This window comes from Lissotriton helveticus, chromosome 4_1, assembly GCF_964261635.1.
Source record: "Lissotriton helveticus chromosome 4_1, aLisHel1.1, whole genome shotgun sequence".
Taxonomy (NCBI): Eukaryota; Metazoa; Chordata; class Amphibia; order Caudata; family Salamandridae; genus Lissotriton; species Lissotriton helveticus.
Window position 1 is genome coordinate 1,787,964,688 of NC_136063.1, and position 26,633 is coordinate 1,787,991,320.

Genomic DNA, 26,633 nt, shown 5'->3' on the forward strand with positions numbered 1-26,633 from the left:
CTCTGGAGTTGACCTCAGGCTAGAGCTCCTTCTTTGCGGCCAATTAGCTTCTCCACGTGCCCTTCTACTCCTTCTCCTTCTTGTCTGTTCTCGCTCTCTGTCAGACCTGTCAGTGTCTGACTCGTACTCCCAGCTACTTTCTCCTTCTGTAGCGTCGTCTGTTTCGCTGTTGTACTGACCGTCCTCAGCTTGGTCAGACTCGTTCCCTGCTTCCGCTGGCACCTCTACAGCTTGGCTAGCCCCCTCTATGGCTTCTCGGTCCTCTGCTGGACGTCTATCCGAGAGAGGAGCTGTTTCTTCCCGAGGTGCTGGAACCCTTCGCGTATGTGACGCGTGGATCCAATTGGGCAGGCCTCCCACCTTTACAGCCGTATTCGCGATCAGGATGATCTGGAAGGGCCCACGCCAACGAACATCCAGGCAGCTTCTTCTCACATGTTTTTTCACCAGGACCCAGTCCCCAGGATACAGGTCATGGCACGGGCCCTGGCACGATGGAACCTCGGCAGCCTGCACCTGAAGGGACACAGAATGAATGGCGTCAGACAGCCCCTTACAATAGTCCAGGATCATATCATCTGTGATATTTAACAGTGCAGTAGTTGGGACAGATGGCAGCCTCATTGCTCTCCCCATTAACACCTCATGTGGTGACAACCCCGTTCTTCTGTCTGGGGTACTACGAAGGCTCATGAGGACCAATGGCAGGGCGTCAGGCCAACTCAGGGTCGTTGAGGAACACACTTTTGCAATTCTGGCTTTGATCGTGCCATTGATCTGCTCCACAATTCCTGAGGCTTCTGGTCGGTAACTGCAATGCAATTTCTGATCTATGTTCAGAGCCGCACAAATCATCTTCACAAGCTCGCTGTTGAAATGCGTTCCCCTATCTGATTCCAAAGAGGCCGGCACCCCGAAGCGCGGAATGAGTTCCCTAAGCAGTAACTTGGCCACTGTGAGGGTGTCGCACCTACGTGTAGGGTATGCCTCAACCCATCTGGAGAATACACACACAACCACCAGGACATAGCGGAGGCGGTTGCACCTCGGCATTTCAATGAAATCTATCTGCATTCGATTGAATGGACCTCCAGACCTTCCTATGTGACTCAGTGCAACTGGTGTTCTTTTCCCTACGTTCAGCTGCTGACAGGTCACACAACGCTGGCACACTGCTTCTGCTGCTATTCTAAACTTAGGATTGTACCAGGTCTGTCTAAACACTCTCAGCATAGCGTCTCTCCCTAGGTGTACGGGACCATGTATGTGTCTGGCCATTGGGCTCACCATCTCATTGGGCAACACTGCTCTGCCGTCTGCTGAGACCCAAAAATGGGACTCACCCTCTACACATCCTGCCTTTTCCCATGTTTCTTTTTCAAAATCAGGAGCATTTTCTTGCATGTTTGCCAGTTCGTCCCAAGTATCAACAGTTTCCAATATCATGGCTAATTCAGTCCTTACATTTATTCCACCCACTTCCACCTCTGTGAAAGAGTACCCTTGTTCTGCGCAATACCGCGCGACTTCGTCGGCATATCTATTGCCTTTCGAGACGAAGTCCTCATTTCTGGTATGTGCGGTGCACTTTACAACTGCGATACCTGCTGGACATTGCAACGCCTCTAACAACAGGCGCACAAACTCTCCATTGCGAATGGGAGAGCCTGAAGAGGTCATGAACCCTCTTTGAGACCATAACTGCCCGTAATCATGAACCACCCCATAACCATATTGGCTGTCGGTGTATATGGTGACTCGAATTTGATTGCTTGCCAAGCAAGCACGTGTCAAGGCAATAATCTCGGCTACCTGAGCGGAGTGTACTCCTTCCAGGCACCCAGCTTCTACAACTCCAGTAATTGTACAAACAGCGTAAGCTGCTCTCAACTGCCCAACTTCGTCTCTTACACATGAGCCATCGACAAAGAAAATTTCATCTGGGTCGGTCAGTGGCTCATCTACGATGTCGGGTCTGGGTTTGGTGCATAGTTCAGTCACATCGAGGCAGTCATGGTCTGTACATTCATCATCATCCTCGATATCATTTGGGAGTGGCATCAAGGTGGCAGGATTCAAAACAGAGCATCTCCTGAGGGTTACATTCTCTGCAGCAAGAATAACTTGCTCATAGCGCGTGAGCCTGCTGTTGGTCAGATGCTGTGTTTTGGTCCTGGTCATCAACAGTTCAACAGAATGGGGCACGCACACCTCTAACGGGTGCCCCATGACGATATTTTCACATCTCTCAATGCTGACACCCGTTGCAGCAACGGATTTGAGACATCCGGGCAACGCTGCGGCTACTGGGTCTAAAGTAGCCGAGAAATAAGCAACTGGTCTACGGGCATTCCCATGGATTTGGACTAACACAGACAACGCGCAACCTTCTCTCTCACAACAGTAAAGCAAAAATGGTTTATTGTAATCAGGCATTCCCAATGCCGGAGCACGACACAGGTCCTCTCGCAGCTGTAGGAATGCCATCAAACAGTCTTTGTCCCATGGTACCGGATCGCTCACCTCCTTATGCGTCAGTTTTTGCAAGGGCTTTGCTTTCAGTGAAAAGTTCGCGATCCACTGTCGGCAATAACCCACCATCCCTAGGAACATCCTGACCTCTCTCTGTGTCTTAGGCGCATTCATTTTCATGATCGCCTCTATCCTGTCTGGTGACACCTTTCGTTTGCCTTTCTCTATTCTGTGTCCCAAGTACTGCACCTCTGTCAGGCAGTACTGCAACTTTCCCGGGGACACCTTGTGCCCATTGGCAGCTAGGTGATTTAACAAAGCAATGGAGTCCTCCCTGCAAGCTTCTTCTGTTTCTGACGCCACGAGGAGGTCGTCTATGTACTGGACCAGAACTGACTTCTGGGGCAGCACTAGACTTTCAAGATTTTTCTTCAAAAGCTGGTTGAAGATCGATGGGCTCTCTGTATACCCCTGAGGAATACGACACCATGTTAGGACGCGACCTTCCAGCTTAAATGCGAAAAGAAAATGGCTTTCTTCGTCCAGAGGGATCGAAAAGAAAGCCTGACAAAGATCAATCACAGTGAACCACTCAGCTTGGAATGGAATCTGAAACAGTATCACTGATGGATTCGGTACCACTGGACAACACGAAACGACTATGTTATTAATCTTTCGAAGGTCCTGTACTATCCGGAATTTCCCATTTGGTTTCTGCAGACCCATAATCGGGGAGTTGCATGGACTACCCACGATTTCTTTCAGTATTCCCTGTTTAATCATGGACTCGATCACGGGTTTTATGCCTGCAATCGTTTCTGGAGTCAATTTATATTGGGGTGTTCTTGGGAACTCAGCATGCGGTTTCACTACAATTTTCACTGGGTCCACCCCTTTGACCAATCCAATCTCTTCCCCAGTGAAGTCCCATACTTCTGGTGCCACTGTCTCTCTCAAGTCCCAGGGGAGCTCATCTACTGTCAAAGTAGGGTACAACTCCACGCATATTCTTGAGTTTGCAACTTTGAAGTCTGCGTCATCATCATTGGTCAATACCTCCACTCCCTGAGGTGTACAGTATATTGTACAATTCAATTTACACAACAGGTCTCTGCCTAGCAGACACACAGGACTTGAATCGCAAACCACAAACTGGTGCTCATCGCTGTACTTCCCTATTTTCACCTGTACCGGTTCTGTCAATTGGCTGGTTATTCTCCTGTTTGCGACCCCCACCACTTGTATGGTCTCTCCAGACATGGGCAGGTCTGGAACTGCAGCTGATCTGATCGTGGACCTAGTGGCTCCTGTGTCCACCAGAAATGTCGTGGGGCACCCTGCTACTTCTGCTTCGACATAGGGTCCCCTCTGGTCCACCTCCAAGGCTGCCCCGAGGGTGCAGTCTTCTCTTTCCACTCTCTGTCCGGTTAATGGGTCCACATAATAGCACTCTTCTCCTTCTACAAACAGGGGCATCTGTCTATAGGTCTTACCCATAGTCCCTACTCGGGGAGGTTGCGGGAACTGGGCTCGGGGAGGAGCCCCCCCCCTTTGAGCACCTTTCCCTGGTATGGCGTCACCCCTCTCGTAGGCGCGCTCTGGACCTCTTCCTCCTCTTCCTCTTGTTCTCCTATCTCTACATTGTAGGGACACTCGCGTTTCCAATGCCCCACCTCGTTACACTGGTGGCACCTAGTCGTTTTCTTCAAGGCAGCTATGTCTATTCTGGGTCTAAAGGTGGAACTCTCCTCATTGCCCCTGTTCTGACTGTACTGCTTCTTTCCTCCTGTACCTGTTCCTTGCTGCTGTTGCTGCTGTCCCCCCTTCCCTGCTGCCTGCATCTGTACCACCATCAATTTTTCTTTTAGTTTCTTAGCCTTGGAGTCTATCTCATCACAGCAGTACCTGGCATATCTCAGTATTTCGTCTAGGGGTCTATTTTGCCAACAAATCAAGTGTTGCTGAATCATTAAACTAATATCCGGTCTCAGTCCCAGGACGAACTTGGACACAAATTGCCCTATGTCTTTTGGATCCATTACATCCAAGCCGCTATACTGTTTAAACGCCTTCAGCAATCTCTCATAATATTCGTGAACTGTCTCTTTGGGTTCCTGTCTGGTTCGGTCTATTTTGACCCAATCTATGTCTTGCATTGGCACTTTCTCTTTCAGCCAAGTCATCACTCTCTCGAATTTTGCCATCACAATCTCGGACGGCCCATTAGTCTTAGCATCTCTCTCCGGCTCCGTTGTGGGCCACTCAGCGCTAACCTTGCATGCTGTCCACAGATCTCCTGGTACTACAATGTCAAACAGCGTGTTCAGATCTATCCATAGGACCTTTGAGATTTTTACAAATCTCTCAACTTGCTTGTACCACTCCACTGGGCTTTCCCGCAATTTGGGGAAGGAGGTGGTAAAAGCAGCTAAATCTCCCCTACTCCAAGGGACATGTACATAATTCCCATTTGCGACTTCACGCAAAGGGTATGCTTCTATTCCCTGCAGCCTTCCTGGTGTCGTACCAAGCGTGCTTCTCCTGACGGTCCCTTTCTTGGACCACCTCTCTTCCCACTTATCTAGTGCCCTCCATGTCCTTATTCCAGTGATCAGTTCCCTTATGTGCGTTTTCAGCCCGATCGTTCTCCTCTCATCTAGGTCTCGATCTGTATAATGTAGCCTGTGGTTACCCTGTAATGCTTTGGTTCTTGACAGGTCCACCATATATTTGCCTGCTAGTTCGACTAACTTCTCATGGATTGCTCTCGCTTTTCGAGTGATGTCCTTTGCCATATACAGTATTTCATCCTGCTCATACATTTCCATTCTTTCTAAAGGCAGGGTACCATCTATCATGTCATCCAGGTCTGACCTTAAGCTGGCGACATCGAGTCTCTTAGCTTTTATCTCAGCTCGCAAAATGTCTTTCGAAGGGGGCTCACTGGTCTCCCTACCATCCCAACTCCGAGCTCTACGTTTGGGCTCGGGAGAGTTAATGAGTGCTCTCCCTTGCTCCCATCTCTCCAGGTCCCATGCTCGGCCATCCGATCTTGGAAGGTGATGGAACACGGGCCTGTTACCCCCACTCTTGCTCTGCCCACTCTCTCCTGCTTCTCTCCTTTCACCGTACTCCTCTCTGTTATTTTCCCTCTGGTCGCTACTCTCCCTTTGCCTAGTATCGCTCAGTATCCGATACGATCCTTCCTGGTTCCCCATATTCCCTGGGCTGCGCTCGTGTCCATCATCACAGGGACTATGGTGCGACCTCTCACAACTCCCATTCAATCCTCTGGTGCCGGGCACACAGTGGGTACACTTAAAGCTGTTTCTGTACTCTTGCGTTCTCCTCTCCCCTTCACTGAGTATTGGGCGCGCCACCCCTCCACTCCCGGGGCCCCCGTTTTCCAGGTCCGTTCTATCTCCACTCCGGGCCCAATGGGTGACTCCCCTACTATCTCTCTCTCTCCAGTCCCACTCCGGGCTGCTCTCCCCAGCCCCGCAGTGAGTCCGAGCTCTGCTGTCCTGACTTTCCCTTTCAGCTTCTGCAGCTATGATGCTCTTGTGAGCCTCCACTGCCTCATCCCACTTCTTCATGTACTCATTTAGCTCTTGAAAGGATTTTCGTCCAGATCCCCTCAGATCCACTGGCCATCTAGGGCCCCCAGGATCCCCTCCTGGATCCCCTGCTGTGTGCATCGGGGTGCTCCACTCTCTGGGTATCGGCATCTGACTTGGGGAATTGATCGTATCGTTCCTCCTTGCCGTCTCTGCTCTTTCTCCGTCCTTCCGTACCCGTTCTTCCCCTCTTGCTCTCTCTGGGTCATATATCGATACTATAGGACCTATGGTAACAGGTACCTGTAGTGCAGCTGGTAATCCGTAGGATGTGGCGCACTCCGTTTCCGGCGCTCTTTGTACCACAAACCTCCCGACTACCTGTTGCACCTGACTAGGCTGGGACAGCTCTTTCTTTGCCTCAGGATCCCACTCTGAACTGGGAAGCGGTCCATGCTCCCCTGTATTGCCCCCCTTTTCTCTTTCACTATGCTCGACCTCTCCCCCTGCTCTATTATACGGGGGTGGCCTGTCTGTCAATAATCTGTTTATCAGGCTGTCCTCTGTTTCGCTCTCATCATCTTCTTCTAGGGGGCTTTTATTTCCGGGCACCTCTAACACCGGGTACAGTTTATTTACTTCCATGTTATGCACTCTCCATCTTTTAGCATCCGCATCCCACCTGGCATCCTGCACTGCCCTTACCGATCGTTTCACCCTTTCTTGTCGTCTGTTCATATTTTTTTCATGCGCTGCCCTAATCCATGCATCAAGGGCTTCAAACTGGGTCGGTCTAGGCAAGGGTCTCATTGAGGTCATGACTGATTTTAATCGATGTAACACCTCTAATCTGAACGTCCCGTACTTCGGGAACGTCAGTTCCTCATTTCCTTCCGTAATCTTACTCCACTCTGATATCCAAAGGATCGTATGCAGCCCAACATTCACTGCCATGTAACGAGCCGGCGTACCCTCCGGCGGGGCTTCTTCCCCTTCATCCGATCCCCGCTTCTCTTTTTTAAACGCCGCTCTCAGCCATTTAAAACACTTCATAATTATGCGCACAATATCCAGCCTCGCTACTCTGTTTACTTCCTGATGACAATCCACCAATCCTAACGCGGCTTTGCTAACTTGGCCTATCGCAGCGCGGTCTTTCTCCGGTCGGCCAATCCCAGCTCGACACTTGCTGACGTCTTTGCTAGCTGGCCTATCACAGCGCGGTCTTTCTCCGGTCAGCCAATCACTGCGCGACACTTCCTGACGTCACTTTTCTCCGCTTCGCAGCAGCACCCCTCCTTTCTCAACTCGTCTCCCGGTCATGCATGCGTCCCATTCATACACCGAAAAATGACTACTTCCGACCAAGCGGTCACTTCCCTCGACTGTACGTCCACAGTCTATATGTAATTGTCAACACAACTGACGAAATGTCTATCGTCTCTCTGATAGGTTGCTTACACACACAGTAACCTCCGACCAGCGTCCGTTACTCACGCACTCACTCTTACATTCCCCCTATCTCGGTCTTTCGGGTGATCAATGGTACCTCATGACCCCCTTCACACTAGTTGACAATTACTCTGGGTGTCCGATACACCCGAACCACTTAAGCTCTCCTTGAACTTAAGATTTCCACCGGTTGCGCGCGCTCACAACCTGTTCCACAGTCACTCTACAGACATTCAACTCCGCCAGACATTACAACATAGATACAATACAAAAACACCGCAATCTAACACGCATGACCCTTTATACTCACTCTCGACCGATACTGCTGCTTTTTCTGTCTCACGTCATCCGGATCTTCTTCGGCGGGCGGTTCTTCCGATCATCGATCTCTAGGGGCCTTGGGGTAAGCTAACCTGGCCTAGGTCACCGTCCTCAAGAAGGCAACCATCCTCTATAGCTACCAACTGGAAGGGCGAGATTTTGATCGATACCTTATCACTATAGATCTAAACCCCGATCTGGTCGACTGAACCTTTGTTGCCTGTCATTGAAGGAAGAAAGTGCCTCTCTTACCAAGTTAGTTCACCCAATAAAGGACTCCGCTCCAAAAGATCACAAACAACTTCTAGCTTTCAAAAGTTTATTGTAAGGTTAGGATAAGCTGCAAATACAGGCATCTCAGAATGAGATTCACGAGATACACAGGTCCAATTACATACATGTGCTCTCTGAAAGCCCTCAGACGAGCAACGGAAATTACCAGCACAAGTTCTAAGAATAATAAAGCTATCAGCATTGACGCATATTGAGATCTCTCCTTCATTTAAGTTGGAGGAAACACACAGGTTAGGCTGTCCCTACCCTGCTCTAGATGGTATCCCTACTTAACCAAGTCTCAACCTAACAAAAGGTGTCAGCAGTGAATGACCCCCAAGGGAAGTCACTCACTCTTAGTCTCTTGGTGAAACCCTATAGTTCTCCAGTCATGACCCCTCTCTGCCTACCCATCCGCTCTCTAAAGGGTCCTCAGGCATCTGCTCTAACTCCACCCAGGGGTGCTGTCCCTAATACAAAACAGTCAACAACATTTGAGACGCCCCTCGTGAGACGCCCCTCACGTGGTGTAGCTTCTGGCTTTTTCCATGCTGCTTTGTATTGGGCCTCATACGTTGGAGTTGACCTTGCTTCTCAGACTCTTCTCCGGCCCGCTGATACCCCTTAAAACATTCCGGAACCCTCCTCCATGTCTGGGCCGTCTACTGAACAGACCTCTATTCATATTATTTATAATCGGATCCTCCCTTTTCTCTTGCAGACAGACATCTGCAGCCAAGAACCCAACTCTCATAGACTTCCAAAAAGGTTCGCAACATTTCTCGGCCCAGACCAATACGTGTAAATCAATGTTAAAACATTCCAGGCCTACAGCATTTCTCATAATGATTATAGCATTCAACTTCTTCATTAATTAAAGCATGTTAATACTCTTATTCTATTATTCAGTAAACACATCTATAAATCATGACCCATTAATGCAATGACCAAAACATTAGTTCAATCTATGTCGTGAAAAGAAACACCTTCCCCTTCCCTTCTAGCTCTGGCCCTGAGGCCTACCACATTCTGCGTTTAACCACATGCCATCTTACATTTTAGCAGCTACACGACATAGATTCAGGAATAATCACATCTAATAAAATCATATAGTGTCACACATTTCTGTATCAGTTCCACTTCTACTTAAATCTCTACATTAGCTATACATTCAGAATATAATTGCAGATACTACTAGCACTCATGGCATTTCTCCTCATGATTTGTGCTTACTACAGGTAAGTGTGATGCACTCATACATTTAGGTCTGTTTGCGCTCTCTCAAAAGCGAGACGCTTTTAATGGACTTATTATGTATCATTCCAGAAGGGAGATGTTTACAATCTTGCCGTACAGGAATGTTCAGATTCTATATCTCAGGACGCTTCAGACATTCTGCTATAAATAATTTGTAGCGTTCCCAGGTGGGGGCTGAAAGAGTGAACATTTTTTAGAATTGTGATACAATATCGACAAGATTATTTCTCAGGGTGCCAAACAACAAAGCATTAACTTTCGCTATAATTCATATTTGTTTTCCTTTACAGTGATACATTTCTATTTGTCACAGTGACTGTCTTCTGAACTAGTGCTTGATTAGGAGCATGCAAAGATGTGGGACTTCGCTTCTCCAAGCGCATGAAATCTATTTGAAAACTTTAGAACCATTATGAATTTTTTAATTTTATAAAGTTTGAAAAAATGAGTAAAACACTTAAAAGTGTAGATTTTTGTGGAAAAAGATCTCAGTGACATCGGCTTCACAGGAAAAGTTTCTCCTGCAAAATATGTTTTTATCAACAGCTTCACTGCTTAGTGAAATGCCCGGCCGTCGCATCTTTGTAAAGTGCAAAAGTTACACACTTTGCCCACTTATCTTGATCAACCCACAATTATGATGCCTCCTGGACTGGAACAGTAGAGAAGCTGGGAAAACTGTTGCATTGAAAGCCAAAAATGTCACAGATAGTAACATTTCTACTGAAATCCACATCCATTGCGCCTGGGTCGAAATTTTAATATAGAAATAACACAAACTCTCCATCAAACTTTTGATCTCACACTCTAGGTTCTTAAGGGAGGATTATAGTAAGGCCCCAAGTCTCATGATTGTTAATTTACTAAAACTGTGGTACCAAGCAAATTCCCTCCAGCCTTTTTTCATTCATATTTTCCATAGGGGGAGTATAGTCCCTTTAACAATCACAATTTTCTACTTCAGGATGTCCTATTCAGTGACAACGTGTAGCAGAAACAGTTCATTGGAAGATAGAACTTCCTATGCGCTGCATAGTTGAGTAAAATAAAAAAACTCTGATAACTACTTGTAGGCGAGAATATTTTTATGATGACTTTGTCTGGCATTGGAAAACTATCACACAGAACTACATAATCAATACACCGAATCAATCAAAGAACATTTGTATATCGTACAGCTGCTTCACCGAGAGCGCCCCTGTGCTCAAAACCGAAATTGATCACTGAAATGAGTAAGATGCAAAAAGAACTAATCTTTCGAGAAAAGAAAGGTTTTCATATCCTTCTTGAAGGTTGAAACAGAGGTGGCTCTGAAATAGCACATGCTTTCGCTCCTAATGACATCACAGGATTTATCCCTTGCCCCACCTTTAGCCATATGCTGCTGTGTGTCTGGGAAAGAAGCAATAAGCATAAACTAAAGATAGAAAACATGGATTTCAAAGATTTGCATCCATGTGTCATTTCTATAGTGCAAATCTAATAAAAACTGAGCAGAGCACTGTACTTGGTCAAAGGCATGTATGCTGTAATAATTTTGATAGCTCTTAATAAACTAATATTTTGCCTAGTTGAATGCTTCTTTTCTCTCAGCAATGAGGTTATAAATTTGGGAGGGAGCTACCCTTACTAACTCAATAAACCAACTATGGTTATGTCACAACTCAGTTTGGAGACAATCTTGGTTCAGCAGCTGATAGCTATGCACAAGAAGCAGGCATTCCACAGATAATTTATTTGTAATAATTTTAAAGTAAACAACGCACCACAATAAACTTTACAAACTAATTTATGAAAGTATAAAGAAAAAGAAAGAGGCAAAAGACTCTAAGATCATCAAAAATTGGTAAGGGAAAGCTAGAGAGATGGATTTTTACGTTTTTAAGACACAGAGTGCCTAGAAAAAGACAAGAACTGCAGAAAAACAAAACAGTGTGGACCAGACCTGGGTACAATTTCTGGCCGACTCAAATGGAGCAGAGGCTGGCTACCCCCAGCGGCCTGTACCGATCAAATGTTTTACCTTCACACTTATCTCCGACTGCTGGGAAAATGGACTCTGGTCAGTTTTGTTGCCTCTAGTTCCTAAGTACAGGCTTCTGGACCCAAGGTCTCTCTCCAGACAGGTCTCCTATAGGCTCTTGTCCTCTTTAGTCAGCTGAGCCCTCTTCGAGTTCTTGTGCGTCTCTAAAGCAGGTAAACAGAAGCCAACCACTTCAACCTTTGAGAGCAGATCCATTCCCTTGGTGCCAAAAAGATTCAGGAGTCCTTGTGTAAGTGCTTTCTTTCATCAGGAGACAGGACTCGTCTTCCATCAGGACGTACTTCTTCAGATGGAGTGTTGCAAAGTTATCCTATGCCCTGGCCCCCCCAAATTTTTGTTGACCGGCATTGGTGGCAACTGACTCCGACTGTCCTTGGGCTCTTTCTAACCAGTCCCAGAGCCAGTGCTATGCTGAAAACACACTTAGAAGACAACGAAAACATCTACATACAATAGGGTACACTATGGGTTAGGGTACCCCTATGATCGGCTTGACCTACCGTATAAGGCCGTAGTATATAATAGGGCAGGCGGATTAAACTACCATTAAGACCCTAGCCTATATTAGGGCATGGCAGTTTAAAGGCCAACAGCTTTTACCAACAGCTTTTCTGCACTTGCATGTGTGCACTGTGAAGCCTGTGATCAGATTAAAAGCAGCCCTTTGTTGCATGACTGCTTTTAAAATGCAAATTGTGCCTAAAGTCGACTTTGGTGTTTTGGGCACTTAAAAATGAACAACCTACAATGTTTGGGCATATTAGGTATGCCCAGGGTATCCCCTAAGTGTCCCAGGAGTTGGAGTTCAGGTGCTTATAAGGAGGAGCCTTATTAAATGAGTTTTATATATCCTGGGTTTAGTGAAATTGCACATTTCACTCCCAACATTGTGGTAAAGTGCTTCTCAAATTGACTTTTGTGCTAGGAGCACTGTGGAGTAAGGATCTGCAAACATTTGCATATCCAGAACACCTAAAGGCTCCCCTAGGTCTTCCAGGGGTGGGGGTTCTATAGATATAGTCAGGGTCCTTATATATATATATATATATATATATGTTTTATAAGCCCTGGTGGTGGGGCAGTCGCCTTGTTCATTTTCCCCATTGCAAATCCCCAGCCACGTAGGTTAACATGACAAGCGGTTAATAACTAATAATTCCTGCTAGGAGAATCAAAAAAATTCCACTGAATGACTTCCTTGAATGTTATTGATAAATCCAACAATATGGTATTGTCAAATTTCTCCTAAAGTGTACAGGCAAGAAGTTTAAGACTTTCTTGTCTGTAAGCCAAAATTCAGCCTTCCAGTGATCATACCTGTTTGGTCAGAGTTAAGTGGATTAGGCAGGCTGCTTTGATGAGGTAATAAGTAGCCCCTGGGGTTAGCCTGCCATTTTGGGTGGGCAGGGTTCTGCTACATAGGGATGCCAGAACAGGGGGGAGAGGTCATAAAACATCTTCTTCAAGAGAGGAGGGGACAGACAGTGTAAGTCAGGTCCAGTTTCAGCCCTGCCCTCTGAATCCAGCCACATGGCAGGATTAGGGAGGAATGAGCAGATGTAAGGGGGAGGGACAGTATTAGAATGTACCGTCCTGAAGGAGGGCTTAGCCAGCTCACGTGTCTCTGCTGAGAGAATATAGTACCACACTTTGGAAGATTTGGTCACACCCTGGGGTGTTGCCCTGCACCACATTGGACAGGAGTGCCCTCCTGCTTGACCCAGAGACCTTGGAATAAGTATCTTTGAGGGGCAGAGCCTCTCAGATTTGCTGCTTGAAACTCAAGCGAGAAGAAGAGTCCAGGCTGAGAAGTTTAATTTGCACCAACCAGGCCCTCCACTCTGTAGACTGCGCTTGCTGCACAATCTGTAACTACAGCCCTGGGGACTACCTTGCTTCATAAGGACTAACGAGTGGACTCCCTGCAAGCTACAGGTTAACAGAGCTCACCTGGAACATCACCACCAAGAATCCTCAGCTTGTAGTACTACCAGTGTATTTGTAAGGGTTTTGTCCAAGTAGATTGTGGAAACTGAAGACCCAAACTTTCAAGGACCAAATTGGACCATCCAAACCCCTGGAATAAGTCATGGACACGTTGGGACCCTTTGGGGAACTTCAGGGAAAAGTTAAAGAAGTTTGGAGAACTTTTGAGCAACTTCAAAAAAGGCTCCATAAGTAGACTGACTCAACCTAGCCAGCCCAGCCTGCAACCCTTAACTGCAAGCCTACCTGCTATCCAGGTTTGTCCTGCTGAAAAGCTCTGGAGGGCCAGGAGTAAGCTGAAACCCAAGCCGGCGAACCCTCATCGAATTCAGCCTGATGAAGAGCATCGAGGGACCCCGCAAGAAAAAGCTCTGTAAAAGTTTTTAAGTATGAATGTAGGAGAGGTGACCAGGACCAACCACATGAGTCAAGCCACCCACCATCAACCGCGAGCTGGCCTGTATCCCTGGTTTGTCCCACTGGAAAAATCCAGCGGTCTGACTTCCACAAGTTTGACCAGGAGCTTGTCGAAAGGCAAGCTGGCTATCTCTCACCAAATTCAGACTGGCTGAGATCTTCCAGGGACCCGGAAGAAAAGCTCCAGAAATATTTGTAAGTCAGAAGGTAAAAACTTTGACCAAGACCTACTGCGAGGGGTAGCCCCACAGGGCTCCATCGCGGCGGCTTGAAACTTTGACTTTTCCCCCGTCTAGTGTGACCAGATGTCCCAATAGGTGCTATAGGTTTTTATGTGACATATAGTGCTAAATCTTCAAAAAATAATATCACCGGTACCCTACATTGGATGTTTTTATTTTTGTGTCATTTTAAAGATACAAATATTACCTAATTTTATAAATGTGTATTGGAATTTTATTGTGCATTTTGCCTTAAATATTTACTGAATTGTTGTTTCTTAAATGCTTTACATTCCTGTCTTTTAACTTAAGCCTGCCTGCTCGCAGCCAGCTACCAACGGTTGAGCATGGGAATAATTTTCTAAGAGCTATTCTGAGCACTAGACTGTGTTAGTGACCTTATCACTAGTGACAGATATACATTTACCTCTACTAATCATCCACTTTCCAATATGGAGTCTTCCCACATCCTGAGGAGGTGGTTGTGGAGGTGCCAGACATATCCTGTACACTAGCCAGTGATTAGAGGAATTCTGCATCCCAGTCCGAACAATTTTCTTGTAGCCTCCACCTCTTTTTACAGCACTTCCTATTTGCCTCACTGTAAAATTACCCAGGCACCCCTGTTTCAAGATGGGGGACACAGCTTCCACCAGGAAAGCCTATCTTGGCTCCACTTCTCTTTTATCTGACAGAGTCAAAACAATTATTTCCTTGTAGTGTGGCTCAAGCCTAATTGTAGAGAATCCTTGCTGAGTGCCCCGAGTAACGGAGAATGGGTCTGAACTGGTGCCATTAATCTTCACCCTAGCAGTTGGTTGGGAAGTGAGGAGGGTACTCCGTGATAAAGAGGGAGGGAGGAATCCTATGTGCCGGAGTACAATCATTAAACAATCCCACTCAGCATACCAAACGCCTTAGCGGTGTCAACGAACACCGCCACTGTGGTACGATCCGGATCTATGTCCTGCAAGAGCGAGCACAAGGTGCTCAGATTGTGGAATGTGGCTTGCCCAGGGATAAAACCCAACTGGTCCAATCTAACAAAAAATGTAATTAGGAGGCTAAGGCGATTAGCTAGGATTTTGGCATCACAGTTGATAAGGGATAGAGGACAGATAGATTCACAATTATCCGTAGGTTTACCGGGTTTGAGTAGAGTGATAATCATTGCTAACCTCATGGAGGATGGGAGTATACCAGAGATCTTCACCTCCTGATATACAACTTTCATGATTGATAGTAACATACTAATATATGTCTTATGAAAATCTTTGGGCGGATTGCCAGGTTTAAGGGTCTTGCCAGATTGCAGTTGCATTAGTGAGGGCAGATAGAGACAGGATCTGCTTGACCCGTTTGTGGCGGTAACGTGACAACTTGCTAATGCGCTTTTAAAACATAACAAACTTTGCACTGTTCTTAATTGTTTTTAAATTGAATGTGTTTCACAGTTTTTTAACTACTTGAACTCACCTGCTAACTCCCGGTCCGGCGCGGCAGTTATTGTCGATTGAGCAGAGGGCCAGGAAGGGGCTAGGACGCACTTCTGGTTCCGGTACCCAGTTAGTAGTAGCCCATAAGTACACCTCAGAGCAACTACACACACTATGCCCCCCATCCTAGAGAAATGCAGACACAGTATACTGATGGGAGCTACACCTCGGAAGTGTACCTACTGCCCCTATAGCACAGAGGCAAACAAAACTGGGATAGATCAGAAATTTTATCCAATTCTGGTCAACTGTAGATCCCCTAAGAAGCACAAATTCGAAATTCATGACCATTTAACAGACAATCAGCCAGATGTTATGTTTCTCACAGAAACCTGGTTGAATGAGGACTCTGCACCTGAAATCCTCAAGCCCCCCCCCCACATACCTGTGGGATTGCTAGACTGGATCGACAAAAAACCAGTGGGGCGGGATAGCCATCATTCATAAGCTATTGGTTCAATGCTCTTTAAAGTTAGCTAACATCGCTGCAAGCGAGACTGGCTTTGACTGATCATTATTTGGTTCCCTTTAGTGCCCTGATACCTAATACCCCTATGCCTAAAACATCAGGCGCAAAGGCGATGCATAGGAGGTGGGCTAGATTCTCAACAGCAAACTTTAATCGCGGACTTCAACAGGGAGGCCCACTGGGTGGCTAAGACATTCAGTCTTCCTTTAGCTTATTAGATGAACAGATTACCAAGGCACTAGATACAGTAGCCGCATGGTCCTCTAGAGCACTGGGGAGACAGTTAAAATCGGCCCGTGGTTTAATGAAGGACTTAGGGCAGCTAAGACTTCCTGCAAGGGGTTAGAACGAGTATGGAGTAAAGACTTTTCATATTACAGGAAGGCTGAATATAAAATCAGTCTAAAGCACTATCACTCCCTAATAAGAAAAACGGGTGCCGCATACTACAATGGTAGGGTAGAACAAGCTGAGAACTCTTCTAGAGAACTTTTCACAATTTTCTAAGACATTTTGTCACTAGCCAGAACTAAGGCTTCCAAAACTGGATCGTTGATTCTTGTAATTTGGTGTCAGTCTTCTTTGCAGAGAAGGTAGCAAGGATTTATACTATCTTCCTGGATGAGGCACGTAATAGGAGTTCCGATAGCGGGGGAGGGCCAACGTGGAGGAGGCAGACTACTTCTCCAGATTTGAGCTCCCCTCCTGTGAAGACCTCAAAGGCATAGCCTTAAATATCAAATCTGGTTCACATAGGGACCCCACTACTTTGAAAGTTCTGAGAGATAGCCTGGAAATACTGGTCCCCTATATTAGAAACCTCCTTGAACTTTCCTTTGAGTCAGAAGTGGTCCCAAAAAGCTGGAAAGAAGCGATTATCCTCCTCGTGAAAAAAAAGCCGAATGTGAGTGAGAGTCAGCTGGAGAACCTGCATCTGGTCTCACTCATGCCATATTTTGCGAAACTAGCCGGAAAAGTGGTCAATATACAACTGATGGACCACATTAACAGGCACAGCCTATTCACCCTACCCAATCATGTTTTCGCGCAACTGCTACTGTCAACTGAAACAATCCACAGACAGGTAGATGAGAGCCAGACGGTTGCTCTGTTCCTCTTGGACCTCGGTGCCGCATTCGATACTGTAACCCACCCACTACTCCTATATTGCCTCAGGAAAGGCGGCTGGATAAAATGGCCCTTGACTGGCTGAGGTCCTTTTTACAGGATCGTAGCTTTCAGGTGGCTCAGCGACATCATTATTCCAAAAGCATGGTGTTTGCTCAAGGGGTCCCCCAGGGCTCTATATTAAGCCCCACTCTTTTTAATCGCTATATCGCCCCACTGGCGGAGATCATTACTAAATATGGAATCGGTGTTGTGTCATACGCGAATGACACACAACTGGTGGTCTCACTGTCACAACCCCAAGTAGAGGCAGCCATCAACTTTTCTTCCTGCCTACAGGAGCTGGCTTCCTGGATGACGGATAATTGTTTAAAATTAAATGGCAGCAAAACTGAGGTTTTAGTGGTGGGAAATGCTCCCTCGATCTGGTCCTCATCTTGGTGGCCGCAGACTCTGGGCCCGACCACCTCCCCAGCAGTCAGGTCAAGAGCTTAGGGATGTGGCTGGACTCCAAGCTCTTATTTGAGAATCACACCAGAATTGTGGCCGGGAAGTGTTTTGGAGTAATGAAATGACTCTGGAAAACTTCAGACATGCTTCCTGCGGCAGCGAGGAAAACCCTAGTCCATGCACTGGTAACTTCCCATCTGGACTACGGAAATGCTCTATACCTGGGAGCAAGTAGTAAGTGTCTAATGAGACTTCAATGCATTCAGAATGTGGTGGCCCGCCTTCTTCTAATGCTGCCCAGGAGAACTTCCTCTAAAAATGCCCTCGCTGCCCGGCACTGGCTCCCAGTGAGGGAGAGAATACTTTTTAAGGCCCTGTGTGTTAGTCACCGTATTCTGCAGGGGAAAGGGCTATCTACAAAACCTACTGTCCCCCTATACTCCATCCCGACATCTAAGATCTTCAGGGACTGGACAGGTCAAAACCCCTGTTATCAAAAGAGCAAGAATGGGTGGCCGATCCTTCCGCTATCTTGCAGCGAAACACTGGAATGACCTCCCTCTCGCTCTCCGGAAGGAACCGTCTGAAATTATTTTCAGGAAAAAACTGAAGACATGGTGGCTCTTCCGCCCATAAGTGCTCCTCTAGCTATGTCACATTATTGCTCTTGACGAGGTCTAGCCGCAGCGCGGGGACACACTAGTGAGTTTAACTGTGCGCTTTATAAGCTTACTTATTATTATTTATGCCTCGCTGATTTCATCGTCTTCTATATCAGCAGACAAATGCCCTTTGCATATCACTGAACCAGCCTAACGCCATTTACTCTAGGCAGGACTCTATATCTATGTTTTGCGGTGCACAAGATGTGTATAGATTGCTATAAAAGGAAGGGAAAGCACATAGAGTATCCGGCGTGTCCTTGAATAATGTTCCATGTGTGTCTCTGATTACCAGTATATAGTTGGTGAAAGTAGCTTTACGCATCATTGTCATTAGCATATGACCTGGCCACTCCCCCTTGCCATATGCTCCCACCCTAGCATATTTGCTTTAAGTTGGCCAAATAGGGAGTTTCAATGTACAGCACATGATTAGATGGGAAGTGCAAGCACTTTACTACAGTTTAGCAGTGATAAAGAGCACAGAGACCTAAAGCCAGCAAAAATAGGGTCCAGAAAAAGACTATCAATCAATCAATAAATCAGGGAATTGTAAGCGCGCTTCTCACTCGTGAGGGGTCTCAAGGCACTTGGTGGGGTTGGGGGAGGGGGGGTTGAGCATCTCCGCTCAGTCAAAGAGTCAGGTCTTGAGCGTTTTCCTGAAGATGTTCAGAGAGGGGGCGTTTCGTATGTCGATCGGGAGCTCGTTCCAGGTCCTGGCCGCGATGTATGAGAAGGCCCTTCCACCAGTTCTGGCTCTGGGGATGCGCTGGGTAACGGCGAGGTTGGCGGATCTGAGGTTCTCTTGAGTGCGTGGTAGGAAATTTTCTCATTGAGGTATTGGGGTCTGGTGTTGTGGAGGCATTTGTAGGTGTGGGTGAGTAGCTTGAAGGTTACTTTCTTCTCGACGGGGAGCCAGTGTTATGAGTGCGCGGGTGACAGTTTTTCTTGATTCGGTGGGATCCATTTGAAGGTCTTGCGAATGATGTGGCTGGTGTTGAAAAAGGTGGAGGCAATGGCATTGACTTGTTGAGTCATGGAGAGGGAGAAATCAAGTACGATGCAGATGTTCCGGGCATGGTCGGTGGGGGTGGGTGGGCTCCCGAGGATGGTGGGCCACCAGATCACGTCCCAAGCGGTGGGGGAAGGTCATAGGACGAGGATCTCTGTATTCTCCGATTAGAGCTTCAGGCAACTACTGCTCATCCAGGTTGCAACATTCCTGTCTGAAAGCTGAGACTGGTGGTGACAGGGTCCTTGGTGAGGGAGCGGATGAGTTGGGTGTCGTCGACGTAGGAGACTATGTTGAGTCTGTGCTGTCTGATGATGGCAAAGAGGGGGGCATGTAGATGTTTATGCACGTCGGGCTGAGTGACGATCAGTGAGGCACTCTGCAGTTGATCTCAGTGAGAGAGCTTGCAGAAAGAGTGAATTTGCTATACTTTTCTCTGGCAAAAAAACTATTTTGGGGACTTTTATTGCAATCTAGCACACCCTGTTGTATGCTGCAGTAAGTAAATTTCCTACATTGATCTTAAAGTGTTACCAGCAGTGGTATTGGGTGTAAAATGACAAGCCGGAGCTCATTCTTCTGTCTCTGGTTATCCCTAATTAATCTCCGTTTCCAAATTAGATTTTACGGGGAATTCGAGAATGACAACTAGTACTTGGCCGGGTCTCTTGTAATCGTTCACATGCCTACATGCTTGTGGACAGAAGCAGCGTCTGTGGACGTAGGTTTAAGGGTCGAATCGTATTCAGGACATTAAAAATATACAAACCTTATGGGGAATTACTTGTCTTCATTTGACAACTGATTGAGCAGACGGGACTTGTCGCACAGTTTAATAAACTGAGCCACAAAGTGCATCTTAAGGGCCGGGGGCCAGGTACCAGGAGACCAATGGGCGGACGATGGAGGAGAGGATCAGTCAACATAAGAGCAGTAAGACTAGATTTATTGTGGCAGAGAAGTTACCTCTCTTGTGCATTAATATGAGGGGCCTTGAGGGAAGAAATGAAAGAAATAACTGGTTTACTGGATGTGTCTGACAGTGTATTATTGTCTTTATTTTGATAATTCTTGCGCATCAGAGGAAGACTGTGGGAAGAGGTCTGCTTTTTATTGAGTTTACATTTATTTTGATCTAAATTGTTTTGTGCATCTCTAGATTCGGAGGAATGAAATAACACGATTATAGACAGAAGCAAAACCTCCAAAAATGATCTGCAGTCCAACTGTGCTTTTCCACGCTCGCTCAAATTAACGTGGGTGAAACCTGTTTATGTAACTTTCCATCCCCCAAAATGTGATTTTCGTTTTATTGCAGAGCGGAGGAGAATACTTATTAAATAATTTCAACAACTTTAGAAGACCTTTCGAAAGTGGGAAATGTGTTTTGATTTTCAAGATGAATGAACTTAAATTCAAACATGGAATTTCATGTTGCCCAATCAGAAATAGAGAGCTCAAAGTCATAAAAAGGTCTGTGCTGGGACCTTTAGCTCAGTGACCTGTCTTCCTGCATCCAAAGTGATTCGGTCTGGCCTGTGCCTGTAAAGGTGCTTATGCCACAAAAGACAAAATAGATGTCACATGTAGTAACAGATTTCTTGTGTCCCATTCCGCACACTTTAATCAATACTGTCCGGTGTGAGTGGAGAAATACTTTGCCAAGGATCACGCAGTCCCTAAAGTCTGCTGTGGAAATTTACATAGCCATACATGAAATTAAAGCTAAACGTTGCCAGTGTGAGGAGGCCAGGTGAGAAAATGCTTCTCTTTTGATCAGTACAATGATGCATATGGCTGGAACATGAATATATGATCTGCTCTGGCCCATGGTTTAATACCTGCCACATATTTCAAAGAGCAACCTATGCAGTTTAGCCCATTCTAGGTTAATTTTAGGGAGTCTTCTACCTAGATTTTTTGGTGGGGGACAAATATTAACCTAACAGCAAATTTTTTCAAATATGTTAGACAGGCTATTTGTTTTAAAGGCAGCAGTGGAAAAGAATGATCTAAAATATTTTAGTATTTCAGGATTCTGCTGGGATAAATCATGGTTGTGCCCATAAGGACAGCCAGGTCTACTTTCAGGACAAAATCAACGGATCAGTCAGCCAATCCTGCTTGAAAGCAGCCACATCCTCCTTAGCCTCCCAAAAGTTTTCCTTATGTCCTGAGGACCAGTCTGAAACTCCTGATGGTTTGATCATTTTTGCCCACATTTTGATCTTTGGTGTCCTTTTATCCCCTCCCCCATCCCCTATCGCTCTACTCCATTCAGTAAATTGCCAGAGTGGATTTTCAGAGTTCAGCTTGGGATGCAATCAAACAATACACAATTGGTTGAAATAAGCAGACAATCAAGATACTTATATGTGCTAAGTTGCTAAACTTGTTTTGGTTATAGTGTGCATACTTATGAAATGATTCTATAAAACTGTGAACTTCCTAGGAGGGTTTAGTGTGCACAAAAAACTTGGGTTTCAACCATTACTTTGTTTGGTTTGTACTTTGGGGCCTATCACTATCAGTGAGACTGGAATACATTGGCCCTTGGGACGTTTATAGTGTTTGTTGGTTGAATGAGTTGGGTGTATGATGAGTTTGGTTTGAATGCAAGGAGTTTATAAGAGTAAGTATGAGTGGGATTAAGTGTGCTGAGGATATTTAAGAAATCTGCATGTAGGTCGTTTTATATAATTTGCAAGTTTTGAAAACTATTAATTGTGTTGTCTATGGTATGTGTTTGTGTGTTCATTTGGAATATGAAAACAGAAAATAATATGTGCTATTTAAATAAAAGCTACTGATGAGCTTATGGTCGCATTGCTTCATTGGTCAGGCGCCATTTTTCAAAGCGGTTGAAATTATTGCTCAGTATTGGCATTTGGTTTGTTGTTTTTCTTTCATTGTAGCACATCCTGGTTACTCTCATGGTAGAGATTAATGGACATATAAAGGCAGGCAAATGAAAACATTACAATATTACTTTTATAACTATGATATTGAAAAGGAGCAGGAACCTCTGTTTGTAAGGCTGACTATTTCCATGAAGGCTGTTGAGACATTAAACTATATTTTATTCACTTCTGTGTGCATGCAGTGTCGCAGGAAGCCCTGTACCCGAAATCCTCTATAATTCGTTCTGACTGCTTGGCTTTCTCGGGCAAAAAGGCTGCCCCATGTGGACTGGAAAGGAGATAAACACGAAGATGAAGGGTTTTCCTGTGTCATATTTATGTGATAGATTCTTAGCTGGTGGCTGTTTCTGCGCGAGCGCAATGTGACTCTGCGCGCTTCTTTTTTGGCGCCTTCAGTGCATACATTAACTCGAAATATCTCTGAGTCAATGCATGTTTTTCTGACAGCAGGGCTCGGAAACTCAAAGAGGCAGTTCTAGCCCTGTGCTTCCGAGCTCTGCCTGTCATACGGCCCAAGGGCTCTGATGTCGCATCAAGCAGGCAGATTGCTGGGTCGGAATGGCAATTCATACATGACAATAGACCCGATTCAGGCGGGAGACCTACGATTTTCGAGGCAAAAATTGCTTTTTTTGTCTGTTCCTTGCCTAAAATTGCTTCTTCTCAATGGAAAGTCAATGGGGAAAATACATTATCCTGTTTTTATTTTCTCCAACTTTGCTTTTCTGAAATGCTGGCTTGTATGTTTGTCAGGGTAGTGTTATAACGTGCAGTGTCCTGATTCGTGCACTGGGGGCAGTGTTCCCTGACTCTGATGGCATTGTCCATCTCATCGGCTGTGCACTCTTTCAATGCACTTCCTGCTGTGTTGGTTGTCCAGAGCTGCGGTGAAGTCGTTATTCTTTCTTCGCGCTTCCTTGACATTAGTCGATTGCTCCACAGACTAAAAAGAGGCTTAGTGACAGGCCAGCACCAAGCGCCTTAGAGCCAGATGATCAATTTGATGGCGCAACTTGCGAAGCAAGTTTATAGAGATCGATTCTGAGTTCAATACGCTTTACTACTTTTTCTGAATCACAGGATGCCAGCACTCGATGTAATTAAAAGAAATACTGACAGCCCGAGACGCTGCGAGGTGTCAATTTAAGCCAACAGGCTTTTGTGGACTTTCTGAAATCGTACACAGTAGATACATCTGGAATAAAGGTGGAAGCTGCATGGTCCCTACGGACATACTTGCCTTTGCCCCAAACGTCCTGCGACTAAAATCGATCGTCTCTTCTGTCGTAAAAACCTATTCCTTTTACATTTTAGAAAATTAAATGAAAAACATTTGGTGCTCACTGTATGAAATATAGAATGTTGTTGTTTACTTTTACATATATGTCACCATAGAAGTGTGCATTATCTTTATTTATCAACACCAGTGTTTACATTTTAACTTTCTGTTGCAGCGAAAAGAGAGATTGAAGAGACAGAAGAAAAACCTATTTCAACAAAGAAAAAAGTGAAAGAACTAAGGGTGTTGGATGCAAAATCTGCACAGAATCTCTGTAAGTAACCCTTTCTGCTGGATTAGAATAATTTCTCTAAGAGAGAGAATTTTTTCAATGACAGCATTTGGAAAAAAAAATGTTTTTACATTCTTTCTAAAATAGAAATCGGGACAATGTTGTAGCTACTGTGTTGATTTCACCCCTGGGTGGGTTTTGCAGAGGTTTGAATTGGGGAGTTTGAGAATCCACCTACGTTATTCCACACAGTATTCTCTCAAGATGAGCCACGTATCAAACATTAGGAAAATCAAATGGGTAGACGTGCATTCAGTGATGTGGCGAGACTTCGCCCTCTCCTGTACTGGGCACGACTAAGACGTACCCCAGAACTTCAGGATTACGCGACTGGCCTCGCTGAACTGATTGTTCTGGATACCAACAAAAGGATTAAATGGATCAGGGAATTGAGAGGTCTGTTGACCGAATTGGGATTGGCCGAATCTTGGGCAACTCAGTTGCCCCCGCCCAAGAACGAGCTAAAAAAGATCTACTGGAATTGGGTCTCCCTTCAGTCCCTAATTAATACCAGACAAGATAGACTAACTGAGGAATTCCTTCAGCATAAGCCAGCTTGCTCTCTGGAACCCTATCTGGATTTCATTAGAAAACCCAGAGATAGGGCATTATATATGCAGTTTAGATTTGGTTCCCTTACGGTAAACGTGACCAGGTCAAAATGGGACCCCATAAGTTCTGTTCCATCTAATTGTCCCTGCTGTGATGCTGAGCAGGAAACTCTATCCCATCTATTGTTTGTCTGCCCAGCATACAGACAGGCCAGGCTCCGATGGCTTAAGCCAATATGTACACAAATGGGTACTAGAAGTTACCTAGAGGCTTTACTTATTTTGAAAACAGATTCCTCCAGGCCCGTGATTGTTTGCCAAGTGGGTTGTGCATGGATTATCCGTACTAAAGCAATAAATAAGGAAGTTGGGCAAATTAGCCATTGAGGCCCCAGAGTGCATACTTAGACACAGGAATGCTCTCATTAAATGTTAATCAAACTATTTTTGTAAATTGTCATCGTGGAGACATTTGTTTTAGCAAAGTATTAATTCTGCACTCGTTGGAGTTGTGCCGTCCCGGATGTACTGTCTATATTGTTATTTTTATCCCTGTCATTCATCGATAGCAAGACTTTTACTATTTTATCTCTTTTTGTAATATTTATAAAAAATTTAATATTAGGATGAATTGATAATGTTTTTGATACTGTGAATTGCTTTTATGATACTTGCTATTGAATAAAGCTTATTTGAATGAATGAAAATCAAATGTTTTTTGTCCCGGACTTAAACATCTGGCCTTAGAGGCATTGTAGCTCACTCTTTAGTAAGATATGTGGAACAATTTAAATTTCATGGTGGCCTTCTGTTTCCATAATGGTTAGCCGTATGAATGAGCAGCTATCCTCGTTAAGAAGAGGGGGACCTGCAACATTTACCAATATGTTTGAAAGCTAGACATGGATCAGAATGTGTGGTTGTGGTGGTTTTCCACTCTCCGCTGAGGTGCTCCTGGATCCTGATGGCTGTTCTGCCACCCCTAAGCTTAGTATAGCTTTGCCTGTAAAAAGAAAAACAAATAACAGGTGCAACAATTTGATATGGTTCACTCAACACTTATTTTGGTGCAACAGATAAAAACCTCTGTATTGGCTGATACAAAGTGTTAGTCCTGGCATCTTTTTGGTGTGGGTTCCTTTGTCATTTTGCTTCTGACCTGTTTTTGATTGTGTGCTGAACTTCCTTTTTGCTGGTATCGGGACTCTGGGCTCTTTACCACTGCTGATCAGTGCTAAAGTGCTTGGGCTCTGTATCAAAAATTTAATGGCATTTGGTTTCTCCACCACGATCCGCATATTTGATTTACTAGTAAGTCCCTAGTACAGTGCACTACAAGTGCCCAGCATCTGTAAATGAAATGTTTCTAGTGGGCCTGCAGCGCTGTTTGTGCCACCGACACCAGTAGCCCTTCAAACATGTCTCATGCCTGCCACTGCAGAGCCTGTCTGTGACTTTTTAAGCTGCCATGTCGACCTGGCAAGTTCACCTACTTACCCAGCCCAAACCTTCCTTTTTATTACATGTAAGGCACCTGTAAGGTAGGCCCTAGGCAGGCCCATGGGAAGGATGCAGTGTAGTTAAAAGATAGGACATGTGCTTTTTAAGTTTTACATGTCCTAGCAGTGAAAATATGCTAAATTAGTTTTTCACTATAGTAAGGCCTATCTCTCCCATAAGTTAGCATTGAAGCTGCATTGTACCACTTTACAAGTGTACTTTCCAATTGGGAGTAGATAGAAAATAGGAGCTTGGTGTTTTTGGATTCACAATTTAAAAAACACATCTTTTAGTGACGTTGGTTTTTTAATTGCAGGTCTGCAAATGCCACTTTTATAAAGCAAAAAAAAAATTGTTAAAAAGTTAAAAAGCAAAAAAGTGAAATGGTGAGTGCACACCTTCCCTTCTATGATAATTGAATTCTAGCTTTAACTGCAGGTAAATGCGTGCATGACAGCGCTGTGACCGTCCCTTTTCACAGCTTCTCAAAGATAGTTCCAAGAGGGTAACACTAGTGCCTCCTGCTGCTGCACTGCTGAAATGAGGAGACTTTCCATCAAAGTAAACCGTGTTTCTCTCACTGAACCGTAGTACTCCATAATAATCCTGTAAACTAATCCATGTACTCCCAGCTTATTGAATCACTCCAGAGACAGCCTGATGGTACTAGAATGTTTATTGCGCATTTTCAGATATCATATGTCGCCAAATAAGCTTAAACATAGATACGTACTTTTAACATTCCTTTGAGCCAGCACAGTAAAAACCCAATGCATTTCGAACTCTCATGATTTCTTCCTCAGGGGTACTGTAATAAATCAAAAAAGACTGTATAAACAATGTGTCCAGAGCACAAAGCATATACTGACTGTA

The 26,633-nt window shown here is 45.2% G+C and overlaps 1 protein-coding gene across 2 annotated transcripts in view; it reads left to right on the forward strand.

The window, feature by feature from the left end:
• Positions 1-26,633, forward strand: part of DIAPH2 (diaphanous related formin 2) — a 4,230,744-nt gene that overhangs the window by 2,073,715 nt on the left and 2,130,396 nt on the right. For both annotated transcript variants that reach the window (XM_078688424.1, XM_078688425.1), the window contains one exon: positions 23,593-23,691. In XM_078688424.1, the coding sequence (XP_078544550.1) occupies positions 23,593-23,691 (99 nt within the window). The remainder of the gene's footprint in view (positions 1-23,592; positions 23,692-26,633) is intronic.